The 17,365-nt window shown below is 45.3% G+C and overlaps 2 protein-coding genes across 11 annotated transcripts in view; both read right to left on the bottom strand.

The window, feature by feature from the left end:
• The window catches only part of CKAP5 (cytoskeleton associated protein 5), an 87,371-nt gene extending 77,319 nt beyond the window's left edge, over positions 1-10,052 (bottom strand). Inside the window, exon 1 of one of the 6 annotated variants that reach the window (XM_007497393.2) lies at positions 9,664-10,052. The gene's annotated coding sequence lies outside the window, so the exon portion shown is untranslated. Of the gene's footprint in view, positions 1-9,087; positions 9,367-9,663 lie in introns of those variants that run through there. The other 5 variants (XM_056801840.1, XM_056801847.1, XM_056801841.1 and 2 more) reach the window with 5 other exon arrangements.
• Positions 10,053-12,892: 2,840 nt separating this feature from the next.
• LRP4 (LDL receptor related protein 4) overlaps positions 12,893-17,365 on the bottom strand; it is a 71,661-nt gene continuing 67,188 nt past the window's right edge. For 4 of the 5 annotated variants that reach the window (XM_016423504.2, XM_007497398.2, XM_007497399.2 and 1 more), the window contains exon 38: positions 12,893-15,857. In XM_016423504.2, the coding sequence (XP_016278990.1) occupies positions 15,516-15,857 (342 nt within the window). In that variant the 3' untranslated portion in view covers positions 12,893-15,515. The remainder of the gene's footprint in view (positions 15,858-17,365) is intronic. The other variant, XM_007497400.2, reaches the window with a different exon arrangement.

The raw sequence follows: 17,365 nt of genomic DNA, 5'->3' as shown, positions 1-17,365 counted from the left end.
GCTTTACTTCCCAACATAGATTCTTCCATTCAGTAACCCTGGCCTCTCTCTGAGCATTTTCCAGGCCTGGAATGCTCGTCCCTTCCTCATCTCTACCTCCCAACCTCCCTGGCTTCCTTCAAGTCTCAGCTAAAATCTCAACTGGAAGAGGATTTCCTGAATCACCTTACTGTTATGCCTGCCTGCCATCTGATTTATCCGAGATACATTTTATTTGTGTGCAGTTGTCTTCTCCATTTGCCTGGGAGTTCCTCCAGAGCAGGGACTGGCTTTTGGTTTATTTTGCCTTTCTCTGGCTCTTCATTTCTCACAGGTGGTTTAGTAAATGCCTGACAACTAACTCACTGTTTATAGTTTTCCTGATTTGTATGTTCTTTATTTCTTTCCCTTCTAATTTTACATAGATATCAGTTGTGACCCGACACCACCTTTAGGATGTACACACACTGCTATCTCTAGGCAAGAGGTAGGGATTGACCTGAAATTTCATTTGATAGTAAACTAAAAAAATTAATAACATACACACATGATTGAGAAAATGTGCTCAAAAAGACCCATCTCTACTTAGAGCAGTAAGAAGTTGTATCTTGCTCAGGGTTCCACAGCCCCTGTGTGTCAGAGACAGAACTAAAACCAAGTTTTTCATGCCTCCCAGGTTGACTCTTTCCACCACTACAACAAGCCACTTCTTGATGGAAAAAGTATTTACTATTTATAAACTTACTTGGTTCAAGTATAACTACATAAGTAGGAAATTTGTCGATAGGCAGAATTTTAGGCACACAATCAGGATTCTTTTTATCCAATGATGGCAAGGCATTAGAGCAGAGTTTCTTAATTTAGGGACCATAAATTATTGTTTTTAAATATTTTGATAACTGTTTTCAATAGAATCAATTTTCTTTGCAAGCCTACATATTTCATGCATTAAAAAACATAATTCTGAGAAGAGATCCATAGGCTTCATTAGATTTGCCAAAGGGGTTTATAACACACACAAAAAAGATTAAGAATCCCAGCAGTAAGAGAATTTGTCAATTTTTCAAATACTTGTTGATTTTTAAAATTTTACTTTATATACTAATCAAGAGACAGATATCTCAGAGGTAAGTGTTACAAATGAACACATACTTTTAAACCTATGAATTCAAGTCAGACCTTTTCAGAGAGATGATTTTTTGAGATTTATTTTTCTATCCAGAAAAGTCACTGATATGAATGATCTTTGATTACTTTAATAGTTTCTAAAAGAGAAAAAAATTAGCTCTTAAGTCTCTGTCAGTAGTAGTTATGTTACCTAGTAATTTTGTCTGACAGAATTGGAGACAACAAAAAGTCCCTCCCAAGAACAATGAGTTGGACAAAACAAAAATATCCACTGTACATCCTTTGGTCAGAATGTATTTCCTATATTCTGAAGTTTTCCAACAACCTGAATATGTACTCTACAACATTCTTTTATATAACTAAATCATGTCTGTGTCTTCTTGGGAACATATGGTTGACAGTGTTTGACAGTGCTTATATGGAAATGGAAGAGGTATGCAGGGACCATAAATCATGTAAATATTTACTATGGATCTCTCTTGGGTAAAAAGAGTATACAACATTTATGCTGTAAGACAAACCCTGCCCACTAGAAGTTTATAATCTGAAATTGTAGACAATAGGAGAAAAAGTAAAAATGTGAGAAAGTCAAGCTTTTTAACTTGGAAGATCACTGAACAGAAAAATCTAGCTAGCAGGATTATCTGGGGCAAGTAACTCTTTCAGTTTTCTTAAAGTCTCTTGCAACTCTAAAATTCTATTTTTTGAGGGAAAGAATTCTGTACTACAAATGACTAGTCAGTCTATAATCAAGGCATTTTATATCAGAGGCATCTACAATTAATGTTTAGAGGGGAAAGAGTGCCTACAACACAATGGTTTGCTCCTTTTAGCTTATCTAAAAAAAAAAAAATCTGATAAACCTGTCTTGCCTGGAACCAGATATGTAGATGACAACCCTCAAATCATCCTCAGAAGAAATGTGTGCCCCCCATCATCCTCCTTTATCAGACACTGCTGTAAGAAAGGGCTGTAACTTATGAAGTCCCCCCCTTTTTTTTAAACCCTTATCTTCCATCTTGGAATCAATACTATGTATTGGCTCCAAGGCAGAAGAGTGGTAAAGACTACGCAACGGGGGTTAAGTGACTTGCCTAGGATCACACAGCTAGGAAGTGTCTGAGGCCAAATTTGAACCTCTCTAGGCCTGCTTCTCAATCCACTGAACCACCCAGCTGCCCCCATGAAGTACTTTTCTAAAAGTCATTCCAGCTCTGCTACACAAGTAATTATTTCAAGGACATTTTGCCCCAAATCCAAAAGTTGTACCCAAAGTAGCAACTCCTGGACAACACATTGAGTTGGGAATGAATTCTAACAAGAAATAATGCTAAGTCTTTGAAACCTATTCAATAGAAGGATGCCAACACTGTGAATAGTAAAATAAAAATCTGAAAATGTTATTCCATTAAAAGATTATCACCAAAGATTCTTTTATACAAAAGATTTATTCATAAAAAGTTGTTTGAAGCAATTTTAACTGCTCTAGGAAATGTTGCTATTTAAAGAGGCAAATCCTTTTGTAATATAAATGTTTCTAAGAATTCAAAAGACCTGAGATTTGATTTCTTGATTATTCCCCCCACTTACAGAGATGAGACTCACAGGCCACCCAAAGATGATGCTATTAACTCATTAATATGAGACACATCACCTGTATATAGGGCCTAAACCTAGTCAAGGCTCCCCAGAGTCCTTTAGCCTAAATAATGACCTAAGAGTCCTAGACAGTAGTGAGCAATCAATATCCATACTACAGAATACAAAGGTTCACAGTGAGTTGGATAGGCCAAATCTTTTTACAGCAAACTGGGGAGGGAATCAGAAGGATGACTGTTCAAATTACTTGGGAGAAATTTCATTCTGTAGAACACTGCTCAAAGTAAATAGCCCCTCTTCCATGGCTTGGAAATTTTTCTGACAAACCATGCTGAGCATTTGGATACATGATGTGGCTTCTATTTCCAGATGAAGGATTAGTATTGGCTGCAGGGCGACAAAGCTTTCTTACACCAAAAAAAGGGAACTGACCACATAGAGTTTAGTAGAAGATTATGAGACTGTTACCACCCCCGAAAAGGTACAACACAAGATTCTATACCAAAGACAAAATAAAAAGATCTACTGCAACTGCAAGCACTGTAGAGGGTATAAACCCAGCTAGAATCCTCAGAGAATAAATGAAACACAGCTAGTGTTCTCAAAGAACATACAATGCAGAAATGAAGATAAATGTATTAAAGCCCAATGTACTTAAGCATATTTTGTTTGCCATGTTTTCAAAGCATAGATATGGGACTAAATGGGCAGCAAGGTGGTATAGTGGATAGAGGACTAAGTCTGGAGTCAAGAAGACCTGAATTCAAATCCAACCCCAGACATTTACTCGCTGTGTTACCCTGGGCAAGTCACTTTACTCAGTTTGGCTCAGTCTCCTCATCTATCAAATGAGCTGGAGAAGAAAATGGCAATTCAGTATCTTTGCCAAGAAAATCCCAAATAGGGTTCTAAAGAGTCAAACATGATTGAAATGAGTGAACCATGATGACAAAATGGAATCAAATACTTTCATACTGTTGTCATGTTCTTTTGTTGTATACATTTTCTCCAGACAGCTATAAGAATCATTTATGAAAGGCAACAATACTTTGTTTCTTTGGCAAGTCTTTCCTCTTTCCTCCACCCTACACAAACCACCTTATTAAGGTAATCATAACACAAAGGCACTCAGTTACACTTTTGGGGAGCACAGAACTTTGATTTTATCATTTATGACTGTTAATGTTTGGAAACTCCCTCCGCTGGCAATGATGGCAACTCATTCTAAACTCTAGGGGATTTGCCTAGGGCAGTGATTGCAAACTTTTTAGAGATGGAGTGCTGGGACCCACTCCCAACCCCCAGACTGAGTGCCTGCCCCCCCACCATGTGCTGTGCCTTGCCCCCCCCTTACCCTCCAAAGGGGAGAAAGTGTTCCCACTGGGGTGCTGGGTAGAGGGTGGGTGAAGTGAGGAATGTCCTCAACAAGTGTAGAAAGGGGGAGGGGAGTGCTCTGCTCCCCTACAGCTCTGTTGCCTGTGATCTGTCCACTGTACCCCTCATTTGCTCTGATTGGCTGCTGCACAAGGGGATGGGTGATGTGAAAAATGTGTTAACAGGCATGGTGGAGAAGGGGAGAGGAGCAGCTTCATCTGAGCCCCTCCACCTTTCTAGTAATGAACTTGGAGGTGATGGCACTTGGATGTGTGCCCAGAGAGTGCTCTGCATACCATCTTTGGCACCCATGCCATCACTGTCCTAGGGTACTGAGATATTTAGCAACTTAGAAACAGACTGAGAATTGGAAAGAAATATCAAGGCCATTTGAGCATCAGAGGAGTGAAGTCCCACAGATAAAATAGAAGGGCAGTGACTTGAATCCAGGCTCTACCATTCTCTTTGCCCATCCATGGTCACCCAGAGTTAGTATGTACCAAATATAGGATTTGAACTGTGTAATTAGAAAATCTTGTACCTTTGAACTACATCTCCCAGCATCCCTTTCTTCTTTTATCCCCACCTTGTGTGCTGTATTGTATATAGTTGGATGTTTTACCCATCCTCTCCCTTTTTCCCACATGTGCAGCTGGGTGAGCTCTCTTTTTCTCTAGCCTTTTATTTTCCTTTTTGCCTAAAATTATTATTAATAAATCTTATTAAATATAATACTTGGAGTATTCTGGATATTAATTTTTAATCTTACAGAACTGGAGTCTTCTGAAATGCAAGTCAGACTTTCTCTGCCAGAAGTCTACTAACTCAGATGTACTCAGAACTAGCAAAACTCCATGGCTAGAATTAAAATGAGCAATTGTTGATATTACAGTTTTTCTAAGATATAATCTTCATCGCTTGCTACTGCCCACAATTCAAAGTTCATAGCAGTCCCAGAAGTTGTAAACACAATTCTAGAAAGCTACATAGTCTGGACTAGCAGAGTATGAATAGCTTGTCCTGAAAGATCTAAGATAAGAATTATGTCAGAGGCAGCTCTAACCTCAGTTAGAGCACAAAGGTTTCTACTCTTCACAGAATCATTCCAAAATAGACTGGACATTAAGCATTTACCAAGTGTCCACCATGGGCCAGGCACAGTGGGATTCAAAGACACAAGTCCTTGTCCTGAAGGGGCTTCTATTCTGGTGGTAGTTAACACTAAGAAAAGACCCAAGTACATACACAATACAGGTGTTTATGAGGGAGGAGGGGAGGAGGAAAGGGTTCGCTTAGAAGGCAACATATGAACTGAGATTTGCAAGAAATCAGGGATTCCTAGAGGTAGAGATAAGAAAATAAAGCATTCTGGACTTAGAGGGTGCTACCCACTGCCCACCCAATCAAGCCCAGATAGTTTTTTGACTGGCATGAAGCAGTAGGAACTACAGAAAGGCCAGGAGCCAGAATGAAGATTGGGAAGAGTGCTCTCACTGGTGGTCCAGTTTGAGTTATTTTATTAGGAAAAATCATTACCCACTGAACAACTGGCATATGTTAATAGCAGACAGGGGAAACAATGCAGATAGTCAATTCAAAGGGATATTTTTGAGATACAAAAAGTCCAGACAAAACACAGAACTGCTAAATTCTTATAACAGGTAAAGTTCATACATTTATGGCTAGAAATGATGAGGATGGGGAGACCAGAATATTTTGTGCCTAGGCCAGATGTGCCTTTGTAAATGATAAATCCAAGGATGTCTGTGATACTAATTAGGAATGCTAATGAAAACACCTGTGCACTAGACCAGCTTTCCATTATAAATTTTAGCCCTTCCTGCCAAAGACTATCTATTTTTTAAGGAATTTGAAAATTATCCCCAAAATTAATTTAGACAGCTAAGACATGGTTACTCATGAAGTTTCATTATGCTGCCATGATAAGAGAATTAATTCCACAATAATGGGGTAGAAAGATGACAGCAAAAATCTTCATTTGAAGAAAATTATTTTGGTGGCTCTTTGGAGGATGGAAAGGAAGCTTGCAAAAGGAAAACTAAATAGGAATCTATTGAGTAGTTTAGGTAGAAGAGGGCTTGCACTGAGTGTAAATGTATGAGTAGATCATGGAGAAAGAAGTGGCAAGACCTGACAACTGATTAACATGGGATGATGAGTGGAATTATAGAGTCCATGATGACATCAAGACTGAGAACCTGGGTGACTTGGAGGATGGGACAGCCTTTAAGGTTCAGAATGGAAAGTCTGAGGGTCAGATAGGGAGATGAGTTCTGTTTTGAACAAACTGAGTTTGAGATAGCTCCAGAACAGCCAGTTTGAAAGGAGTGAAGGTGATACAAGGCTGGATCATCAGAGAACCTCTAAATCTAGATATGTAGATATGGGAATCATATGCATAGTTTATAATTAAACCCATAAAATTCATGAGTGAGAAGGTCTAGGGGGAAAAAAGTGGATCTAGAACAGAGACTTGGGGTACACCCAGAAAGAGGTGTGACATGGATGATGAATCTACAAAGGGTTAGAGAAGGGGGAAATAGGTAGGAGAATAGTATCATGAAAACTCAGAGTTACCTCGAGTAAGAGTATCCAGAAAGTCAACAGTGTCAAAATGTGCCCAGAGGTTGAAAGTAAGGATAAAGAGGTCATCAGATCTGGCAATTAAAAGATCATTTGCCTAGATGACTTCTAGGATATCTTCCAATTCTAAGTCTATGATCCTAAAGACTTAGAAGTGATATGATAGCTATCTTCTAGTATTTGAAGGGCTGTCAGGAAAAGGGCATTAGATTTATTGTTTGTCTGCAAAAGGCAGAACTAGAAGCAATAGATGATTAACTACAGAGAGAAAAACTTAGTTTCAAAGGAACACTAAAAAATTATAATTATTTGAAAGTAGAATGGGCTGCCCAGGGAGGTATGAGAAGTGATGAGGTCCCCCTCACCCCAGTGAGGAGTAAGGACCCCAATTAAGGGTCCTTAACCCAAGGCCAAAGGAAACTTGTAGTGGAATGGGTGTTCACAATCTACTTAACTATGACCACTTACAACTTTTCTAATAGCATAGCCGGACCACTGTTCTTGGTGGAATGCAAACTCCCTGAGGGCATGGATTGTCCACTCAGTATTTGTATTCCTTTTGCCTTATATGAGGATTTTGTAGTCTAATGCAAAGGGAATTCTTGTTCACATCTGTGATTTAGACAACAAAGTCTCAATATTTCATGGAGTGGCAGAGAGAAAACTGGATCTGTTCTACTGTGGAATGAACCACTTTGGGAGGTAAAACAATTATCTGCAGGGGTGGAACAGGGGGACTTCTTGATGTCAAGATTAAATGATCTCCAAGTTCTCTTCCAACTCTGAGATTCTATGGTTTTGTAAAAGAGTAACTTTTGTTGAGTGATAAAGTCAGAAGAGGTGGGGCAGTTGGGTAAGAAAAGATTTCAAGGAGAACTGGGAGCAAATTCTTAAAAGGAATTTGGCTGAGAAACAAGCACAGGATGGTGGGAGCTAAAGAAGGATTTTTAAGATTTTAAAGATTTGGGCATGTTTTTAGGAAGTAGAAGAGTGAAGATTAGAGAGGGGATAATAATGGGAGCAATCAGCTAGAGAGAGGTAAGGGGTAGATATAATCATAGGTCCGAGTGAAGGCTTGGGCCTTGATTGAGGAAAAGGAATACTATTTCATCAGAGATTGGAGTAAAGAATGAAAAAGTAAGAGGTGAAGTGAACAGGCTATGAGAGAAAGAGAAGAGGGAATTCTCACCAATAACCTCAAATCTTTTTTTCAGGGGAATGAGGGATGGGATGATACTGTAGACTTATAGAGAAAAGCTTTGGCACATCCTCTGCTTGTAGTGTTGTGCTGAATTAGGGGGAAATGGTAGCATTGCCTATTCTACTGAGAGTACAGTTGAGATAAGATAACATGAATTTGTATTCTCTCTCTCTCTCTCTCTCTCAAGGACATTAAAAAATCCTTTAAAGAGCAACATTTAAATGGCTCAAGGGATTAAAGTGAGGAAAGGAGGATAAATTTGGCAAATAGGGTAGAAAGATGATAGATCATGGTGAAGAGGAAGGATAAGTTCCTGAGACAAAAAGGACTGGAAGAGATAGAACCATAGTTGAGTGTGACTGGATAAGAAAAATGTCAGTTATTGATTATAGAATGGAACCCTTGAAGATGATAGAAAGTCCGAGGGTGTGGCCATCTGTGCATGAAGCTTAAGTGGTGTAATAAGTAATGGGAATTTAGCAAATTGAGGAATTTTGAATTAGGGTACTGGTAGAAGCATATACATTTAAGTCCCCTTTTATGAGGGCCCAAGCAGTGTAGGGAGCATTAATTTTAATATGCCACTAAAGAATGGGGGTTCAGTTATGATTAATAAAAAAGTTATAAGATGGATATGTGTTAATAGCAATCCCCACATTAAGGCTCAATTTGTGTTTTAATGCAAGGTGAAAAAAAGCCACTTTTAAAAAAGGAGCATTTTAAACGACCCTCGGTATAAAGTTTGAGTGCTTGGGTGCCTAATTTGATGCCTTCAAGAAAATCATGTCAGACCCAAGCACAAAATCTGGGGCAAGTTCTGTAAAAATATTTTCTACTCCTTGGTCGTCAAACACCCTCTACCGCTGCTGAAATGAAAACTCCCTGTTTAAGGTGTCTCAATGCCGGAATTTTCCACCTGGAAACTAGTAACCTCGTTTCCTGAAACAAAAGGGATGCACTTCAGTCCTTGGCAACAATGACCAAGGATGCCCAACCTGACACGTACATTGTCCAGATGGTCTGGACCGCCCCGGCTTCCTCACAGAGCCAGCACGGCCTATACGGCCCCCTGCCAAAGACCCTCGACCCTTCGGAGTCGCCCAGCTCGGGAGGACCGGCAGCCTCGGCCAGGGGAAAGTGCAGCAGGGACAGAGAGAGGGGAGCCTGGGCGGGAAGCTGAGGGAGGAGGAGGAGCCACGCACCTGCCGGCCGGCCCGGTCTCCTAGGGTATCCACTGGGCTTCCCAGTCCCCAGGCGGAGGGAAGCACAACGAGGGCAGGGCAGGTCTCGCGGGGATCTTTGTCTCCCCGGCGCCGAGCTCCGTGCCTGGCACGGAGCAAGAGCGCAGGACGTGCCCCCCGGTGAACGCTAGCTGAGCCCTCTCTTAGGAGCCGCGCCGAGGCACCGATCTTTTAACCCCCATTCACCCTAAGGGATAGGGCACGGCCCAGGCCGGCCAGCGCCCCTTCCCCCGGCCAGGCCGCGCGCCCGCGCGCGCCCGCCCCCAGGGGCCCGCGCCCACCTCGGATAGGAAAGCGCGCGCGGCCCCGCGCCGCTACCGCCCTCCCCAACCCTCCCCCAGCCCCGCGGCCTCCGCCCCAGCCGAGCCCGGCCCGCCCCGGCTCCGGCCCGGTCGCGCCGCCCCAGCCTGGGCCTGGGCCCGGCTCGCGCGCCCGCGCGCCCCAGCCCTCCCGCCGACCCCCCGCGCAGCGACCCAGAGGGAGGGCCCCGGGAACGGGGGAAGCCTCCGCCGCTCGCTCGCTTGCTTGCTCGCTCACCTCCGGCGGCGCCAGAACCGACAGGGCCTTCTCCCACACCGTTTGAAACCGCTCAGGCCACCGCACCCCGCAGTGTCCTTATTGCCTATTGGCTCCCGGAGGACCGCCCCCCACATTCTCATTGGCCGGTTTGAAAGGGCTCCCGGCACGCGCCCACCGCGCTCTTAAAGGGGCCGCAGGAGCTGGACCCTCCCCGTCCCCCGCCCCGGGGCGGAGCCGCGTGGCTCTGGGGGCTCGGGGCCGACATCCGAGTCCCGCAGTCCCATTCAGTAGGGAAGCTCTTTGAGGGCCGGGCTGTCTTCCTTTCTGAATATCTTCAGCGCTTAGCGGGGCGCCGGACTTGCTCCTTGTCTCCTATGCGCGGTACCTGCAGTAGCCCAGGGATGCCAAACAATGGAGTGGCTGGACTCTGGCTCTTAGGAGACATTTGAGCCTAGGACAATGTGCTTAAGAAAGGGGCGAGTAGCTCAGGAAGGCGAGGTGCCATCTGTGAGAATGCCCAAAATGGATACAATCTAGCCGTGTCACTCCCCTACCGGATCAGCTCAGTGGCTCCCTACTGCGCTAGTACCAACCACAAACCACCCCGTTGGGCTCTCAAAGCCCTCTGCAAACTCCCCACCCCACCTCCCCGCGATCCTCCTGCCCTCCTTACCTAGCTGTGACTCCCCGCCCTGCACTGCACAATCAGGCCAAACTGGCTTTGTCTCAGTTCCTTGTGCTGGGGACTCCACCTCCCTGTTGTGGTTCAGTTCTTCCAGTCCTGTCCAACTCTTCATGACCTCATTTGGGATTTTCTTGGCATAGATAATGGGGCACTTTACCATTTCCTTCTCCAGCTCATTTGACAGATGAGGAAACTGAGGCAAACAGGGTCAAGGGACTTGTCCAAGATCACTCAGCTGGTAAGTATCTGAGGCCAGATTTTAACTTAGGTCTTTCTGACCCCAGGGCCTGCAGTGTACCTTGGTGTACCACCAAGCTTCCCCTTCCACCTTCCTTCTCTGGGACTATACCAGTTGTCCCCTCTGGCTTCAGCAACACTTCCCTCCTCATGCCTGCTTTTTTATAGAATCCCTCTCTTCCTCCCAAGCTCCTCAGTTCACTACTACTGCCCTCCCTTACATTTAATCACCTTGTATTTATTGTGTTCTTCTTGTGTGTGTATTTTAGATATAGATGATGTCCCCCAATAGAAGGTTAGGAAACACTTCCTAACAAGTAGAGTTTTCCAAAAAAAGAAATGGATTTTCCAGAGAGGTGTTTTGGTAGAGGCTTAACAATTACCAGTCAGGAATGTTAAAGTGAAGATTCCTTTGGGTATGAATTAAACATAGTGGACCAACTTTCCAATTTAGTGATTCTGTAACCTTTGTGATCATCATCTTTAAAATAGGGGTGATAATAGCAACCACTTCAAGGAAAACTCTATCTCAGACCACCTTTTTTCTTCTTTGTATGTTTCTTGCCTCTCTCTCTCTCTCTCTCTCTCTCTCTCTCTCTCTCTCTCTCTCTCTCTCTCTCTCTCTCTCTCTCTCTCTCTCTCTCTCTCTTTCCCTCTCTTTCTCTCCATCTACCTATCATAGCTAGGTGGCACAGTAGATGGCACCAGTTCTGGAGTCAGGAATCTTCACTTTCATGAGTTCAAATTCAGCTTCAGACACTTCCAGCTGTATGAAACTTAATCCTGTTTCTCAGTTTCCTCAGCTGGAAAAAGAGCTGGAGAAGGAAATTACAAACCACTCCAGTATCTTTGCCAAGAAAACTTCAGATGTTGTCATGAAGAATTGGACATGTCTGAAACATCTGAATAGCAGCAGTAAGATCCACCGTCTCTTAAGTTAACATAAGTAGTGTTTTACAAACTTTAAAGTACTATAGACATGCTAGCTAGTATTAGCTCTTCCTTCTATATCTGGTCCTGAGGGTCAGAGGCTCCTATTGACCCCTTTAGGAACAGGTTTGAGCTAGAAGATACAAGAGAGAATAGAAAGTCCTAAGAATACATTCTACCTTCAGGATCTAGCAGGTAGCACAACTTAAAGACCATAAAATGTTAGAGTTGGAAGGGACCTTAGAAATAGCAGTACAACCTCATTATTTTGTAAGTAAAAAAACCCCAAAACCCAACAACAAAAACAAAAACAGATGGGACAAGATAAGGGACTCACCTTAGGGTCACACTGTGATTGGCACAGCCAAGGCAGGAGTGTTTACAGAGCACTTCAAGATTTGCAAAGCGCTTTCTAAACGCTGTCTCATTAGATCCTTACAACAACCTTGGGAGTTAGTTCCTATTATTGCCCCCATTTTACAGATATGGGAACTGAGGAAGGTTAAGTGACTTTCCCAGGGTTATACGGCTACTAAGTATCTGAGAGAGGACTTGAACTTTGGTCTTTCTGAATCCTGACTCCAGACCTAGGCTCTATTCAATGCACCAGCTGGCTGCCACAAACTTAGCAACATGCTTGAAGATTTCCTAGTCATCTTCAATCAAGCTTCCACCTTGACTTGAAAGCCAAGATCCTACCTTGGGACTGTGGGCTTCTGATTGGTAATAATTTACCATACGAAGCCTGAACCCAGTGCATTGAGTATCACACCCGTCTCTCCTTCCCTGCTCCAAATTCCACCTCAGCTTACCCCAAAGCCTCCTGAGAACAGAAATCAAATGGACATCATCATTGATGGAAAGGAGGTGTTGATCACCATGTGACTCCAAAACACTCCTCCCTGGCCACCATTCCCCTATATGTGTTGATTTCTCCTATTAGAATGTAAGCTTCTTAAGGGCAGGAGCTGTTTTGGTAAACCTCTACTAAACAGCATTTTATTCCCTACTTCCTTCAGAGACATTAAGTCACTAGGCAGGATTCAAACTGGTCTTTCATATCCATCCCTGCACTATGAGGTCATGCTTTGAAGTAGAATCTGGTCCTAGCTGTCCCTATGTTCTTTTTGCTTACCCCACACCCTGGGCAAGTCATTTAACCCCCATTGCCTAGCCTTTACTGCTCTTCTGCCTTGGAACCCATACTTAGTAGCAATTCTAAAACATAAAGTAAGGGAGAAAGAAACAAAGAAACAGAAAGAGGAAGGAAGGGAGGGAGAGAGGGAGGAATAGAAGGAGGAAGGAAGGATGGATGGATGATTCAAGTTCTCCAATGAAGGGGTCTGCCCCAGGGGGGCTGGCGGAACATCAGTCATGACTCCAAGGCAGGCAAAGTGATTAAGAAAAGCTAAATTTATATTAAATTATCATAAATTCCTAAAATACTGAACATAGTGGTTAAATAACTCCAGAAAGTCCAATCTCTCCAGTGAGTAACGTTAAAACCATTACACATGAGCGCAGGAGAATTGCTTCCATTAGCTTAGGACAAAGAGATTTTTTTGCTTTTTACATAGTAAATCAGTGCTCAAATAGATAATTCATCAAATATGTTCTCTCTACATTCTGCACAGACCAAGTGCAACGAGATCTTTCTCTTTTCCAGGGGAGCAGTTTGTTCATTCCCCTTTCCCGCAGATGATGAAGTTTCTTTCCTCTCAGAGCTGGGTTCCTTATTTTTTCACTCCTAAGGGTGACATCACTGAGCTCTCCAGCCCTTTCTTAGCACCCTCTCCTGACACCGCTCCATGCACTCAGAGGATACCCAGTCCTGGCCTTTGTAGCCTGCTGGCCTCAGTCTTGGAACAGGCCAGAGGAGGGAGTAATGGGGAAATAAGGATCTATCTTGGGCCATCTTAGAATTAGCAAGGAAAGGTTTTTGTCCTAGTACTTCTCCTTCATTAGCCTAACTTGGTGCCTCTTTTCTCAAGCGAATTAGGGGAAGAACCAATCAGACAAGGGGTTTGGGGCAAATGCCACAGGAACTGTTTCAAGTTGGGAAATTGCCAGCTCCTCTCCAAAGATATGGAACCCCTTTTTACAGCTGGGCTGCAGGACTGCTGGGAATATCCCTTCTGCTCTAGGATTGGACCCAGGAGCAAAGTTTAGCCAGCAACATCCCTTCTCTCCTTCTATCCAACTACTTCCCAACTCAAGTTCCAAACAACATTCTAGGCAAAAAGACCAGGAAGCACTTAGATATGATCTGTTAGGACCTCACTTACTGCTCCCTGATCCTTTCCTTCCCAACACTGTGGCATCTTTTGCATGCCTGGTCCCAGCCAAACAGAGCTGAGACGTTGCCTGCTACTTCTCCAAGTCTGTCTTCTTAGTCCACCAATGATCCATTTCCCAGGGTCAGAAGATCGGAAACTGGGGGCAGGTCCCAGAGCCAGAGGGGTGGTAAGGGTAGCCATCCTCACAGCCCAGCCCTGTATTTCAAACTGGAGATACTAAAGAAAACTCACCCTTCCCAAAAGCCCGCTTCCTAGGAAGCTCCCAGAGGACCACGATGCCATGTGATTAGAGCCAAAAGAAGCAACAGAAGTGAAAGGTGTTGGATAATGGTGCCAGGTAAAGGCTGGCATCCCTCCCCTGTCATCTGCTTTGGCACTAGTCTGAGGATTAATAGCCCCTGGGAGAATGGGTGCATGTCAGAAGATGGCCTCCTAAAATGGCAGCTAAGCTAGTTTGATCTAACATGAAAAACTGTAATAAGTTTTTCAATATCCCAATGAGCTACAGGCTTATTTAGATCATGGTGTTATTTAGAAAGAATGTCAGAGATTCCACTTCCTCAGCACCTTCCTGGAGGCTTTGGGGAGCCCAAATCTCACTCTTCAATCCACCTGATCATGCATGGAGATCTGGTCATTCCCACGAGTCTGGAGAGTGCTAGAGGATGCTTGGAGAAGCTTTTAAAGTGCAGGATGGAGACCAGCATTTGGTCCAGTTGGTGCTTCTCAATGGACGCGGCAGGGTCAGGGGACCCAAGTCATCCCAGGGACCTGACAGGTTGCCCCAAGGCTTGTTTCCTTTTAAAAAGGTTCTCAAAAGGCCAGGAAATTCATGACAAGAACCCATAATCCCACAAAGGCAGGAGGAGCCAGAACAGAACCTTGGTAGAAGGAAGGGCGGTGTGAGACTTAGAAAGCTCGCATCTCAGAGCTGGAAGGGACCTAAGAAACCCTGAGTCCAACCCCTCATAAATAACCATCCCCCCAAACTGCAGGAGGTGGTCTTCTAGCCTCTGTTCGAAGACCTCCAAGGAGGGCGAGGAACCATGGTGGGTGGATCCAGCTATCCCATCGGAACTGAGCTAGCACCTATTGCTTCTGACGTCTAGTGGCCTAACCAATGACTTGTAGGGACCTCAGTGTGCCATCCATTGCCAGCAACGGACACCCACGCCAGCCCACCTCTCAAAAACTTCCATATTCCCAAAAGACTTGGGGTCCCACGGAGATGGGAAAATCCGGGAAGGATGCCCATACCAGCTGGGCCAAACCTCTCTCTTCTCACCCTTCACCCATAGCTGTGCCATCACTTTGGTCCTCAGTCCCTCCCTCCTTAGTCCAGCTACTGACGGGCGAATAAGTCCCCACTGAGAAACGGCTCTATTGACCTCTCTCAGGATGGATGAGGCCGTGGCCTCTGATGCTGAGCTCCAGGCGTTAAGGGAGGGGAGTGAGGCGGACCAGATCCAACTTCAGGGCGCCCTCTGCTCCCAGGACCAAGCGAGTCTGGATCTGAGAGCTCCTGTTGAGGCATTCTCTCTGGTGCAGAGGCAGGTGTGGACATGGGGAGAACAGCTCCAGTGGGGAGGCTGGGGACGGGGACGAGGCAGGGAGGACCGAAGGGGCAGGAGGGGGCCTGTTGTTTAAGTGAGCACTAGGGCCGGTGGTTTATGTTTGAGGGAGAAGGACCAGAGGGACCAGAGGAAGGGGGATCTGGGCACTTAGACCTGGCTCTCCGTGGAGAGCTTGCGTTCGTGTTTCCAGCCCGTGTCCGGCAGCGAGCCCCGTCTCTCCGGGGTGGCCGCCGTGTGGACGCTGCTGCATTCCGACTGCTCCTCCTGGAGCAGCTGTTCCGTTTCCGTATCATCCAAGGAGCCGGAGCTGGCCTGGATGGACACCGTGTCGGTCTTCATGCACACGTGGTCCCGGAGGAGGAGGCCCCCCCTGGAGCTTCGTAACTGCTTGAGGTCGTCCCACTCGGCATCGTCACCGCCGCCGGACAGGAGGCAAATCCCCTCTACTATTTTGATCTTCTCCTTGGTGTAGTTGTGCTCGGGCCCAGCCTAGGGGAGAGCGGGGAGAGAGGGGGTCAGCTCTCTGCCAGGGTCTTGGGCCGAGGGAGAAAGGACATGTGGAGAAGTCGGGGAACAAGGGAAAGAGGAGGGGGAGCCCGGATTCATCACACGTGGGGAAATTCACCCAAAGCGAACAAAATAATATTTTAAAATAATATAATATATAATAAAATTATTTATTTATAATAAATAATAACACATTATTAATACTATTATTAAAATAATTATATTATATATTATTAAAATAATAAAATAAAATAATAAAAAATATAAAATTACAAAACAAAACAAAGTAAATGCCAAAGATGAGCCTGAGAGAGGAGGGCCAGCTGGGTCCTGGGCCTGACTTCTGACCCTAATCCCCTGCTGACCTGGGCCAGAGAAGATTGGCCCTTTGGGCTCGGGCTCATGGCATTGCTGGCTTTAGAGCTGGAAGGGTCCTGCCCTATTCTAGAGAGGAGGAAACTCGGAGGCCCAAAGGAGGGCCAGGCTTTGTCCGGTGATACAGGGGGCGAAGGGAAGCGCTGAGACCCCCATCCAGGGCTTCTGACCCCAAAGCCAACCCTTATTCTCCATTATGCACAAGACGGCATCGTTCTCGAGCACAAGTGAAGGGGTTGGACTACAGGATCTCTAAGAGCAACGAGAGCTCGAACATCCTGTGTTCTGTCTCCCAGCCTGGGCAGTCCTTCCTCTCCAATCCCTCCAAGCGCTGACATTTTTGGAAATCAAAACTAAGAGGAGCAGCCAGCATTTCCAGAGCAAGAACTTGGGGCCCAGCACGGTACAAATGGGGTCTCCCTGGATCCCCGCGCCAGCCCGGAGAGGCAGGGGGGGCTGTCACCATCCTCACATCCCCGGGGAGGAAACTGAGGGATGTGGTCCAACCTCGCAGAGCTAGCTAGCCAGTGTCTGACATGGATTTGAACTCAGGCCTTCCAGACTCCAGGGCCCCCGTGCATACATGGGTTAGAATGACCTGGAGGCTGTGGGCAGCCAGCTGTCTAGAGGAGAGGAAAGACCACTGGCCTGGGAGCCAGAGCCCCTGAGTTCGAGTCTAGATCCTATCATGGGCCAAGTCTCACTTCACCTCTATCTCCTCAATCAAAAAGGGAGGACAAGAACCCCCCTTCCTTAGGGCGTCTTTCCTGACCCCTGTCCCTTCTAGTGCCCTCCTCTCTTCATCATTGCCTATTTTTCCTGATCTGAACCAGGCAAGGGAAGGCCCACCGGAGGCTGTTCTCCAGAGAAAGTGGCCTAAAGCCTGGCCTGGGCTCTGCATTTCAATAAGCCCCTCGGTGTGACACTCCCCCTGCCACGTGCGTGTGAGGGCACACACACACACACACACACACACACACACACACACAGCACACAGAGAAAAAAGCCAAAATTAGGGCAAGGACCAGGCTCAAGGCACTGGGCATCTCCCACACGGGAGCAAGTTGGGAAGAGGTCAGGGACCCAATGATGGAGATTCCAAGGATCCTCGAGTT

The sequence above is a fragment of the Monodelphis domestica genome, chromosome 6, assembly GCF_027887165.1.
Source record: "Monodelphis domestica isolate mMonDom1 chromosome 6, mMonDom1.pri, whole genome shotgun sequence".
NCBI lineage: Eukaryota > Metazoa > Chordata > Mammalia > Didelphimorphia > Didelphidae > Monodelphis > Monodelphis domestica.
The sequence above is the reverse complement of the archived record's forward strand: the minus strand, read 5'-3'. Positions and strand labels throughout refer to the sequence as shown.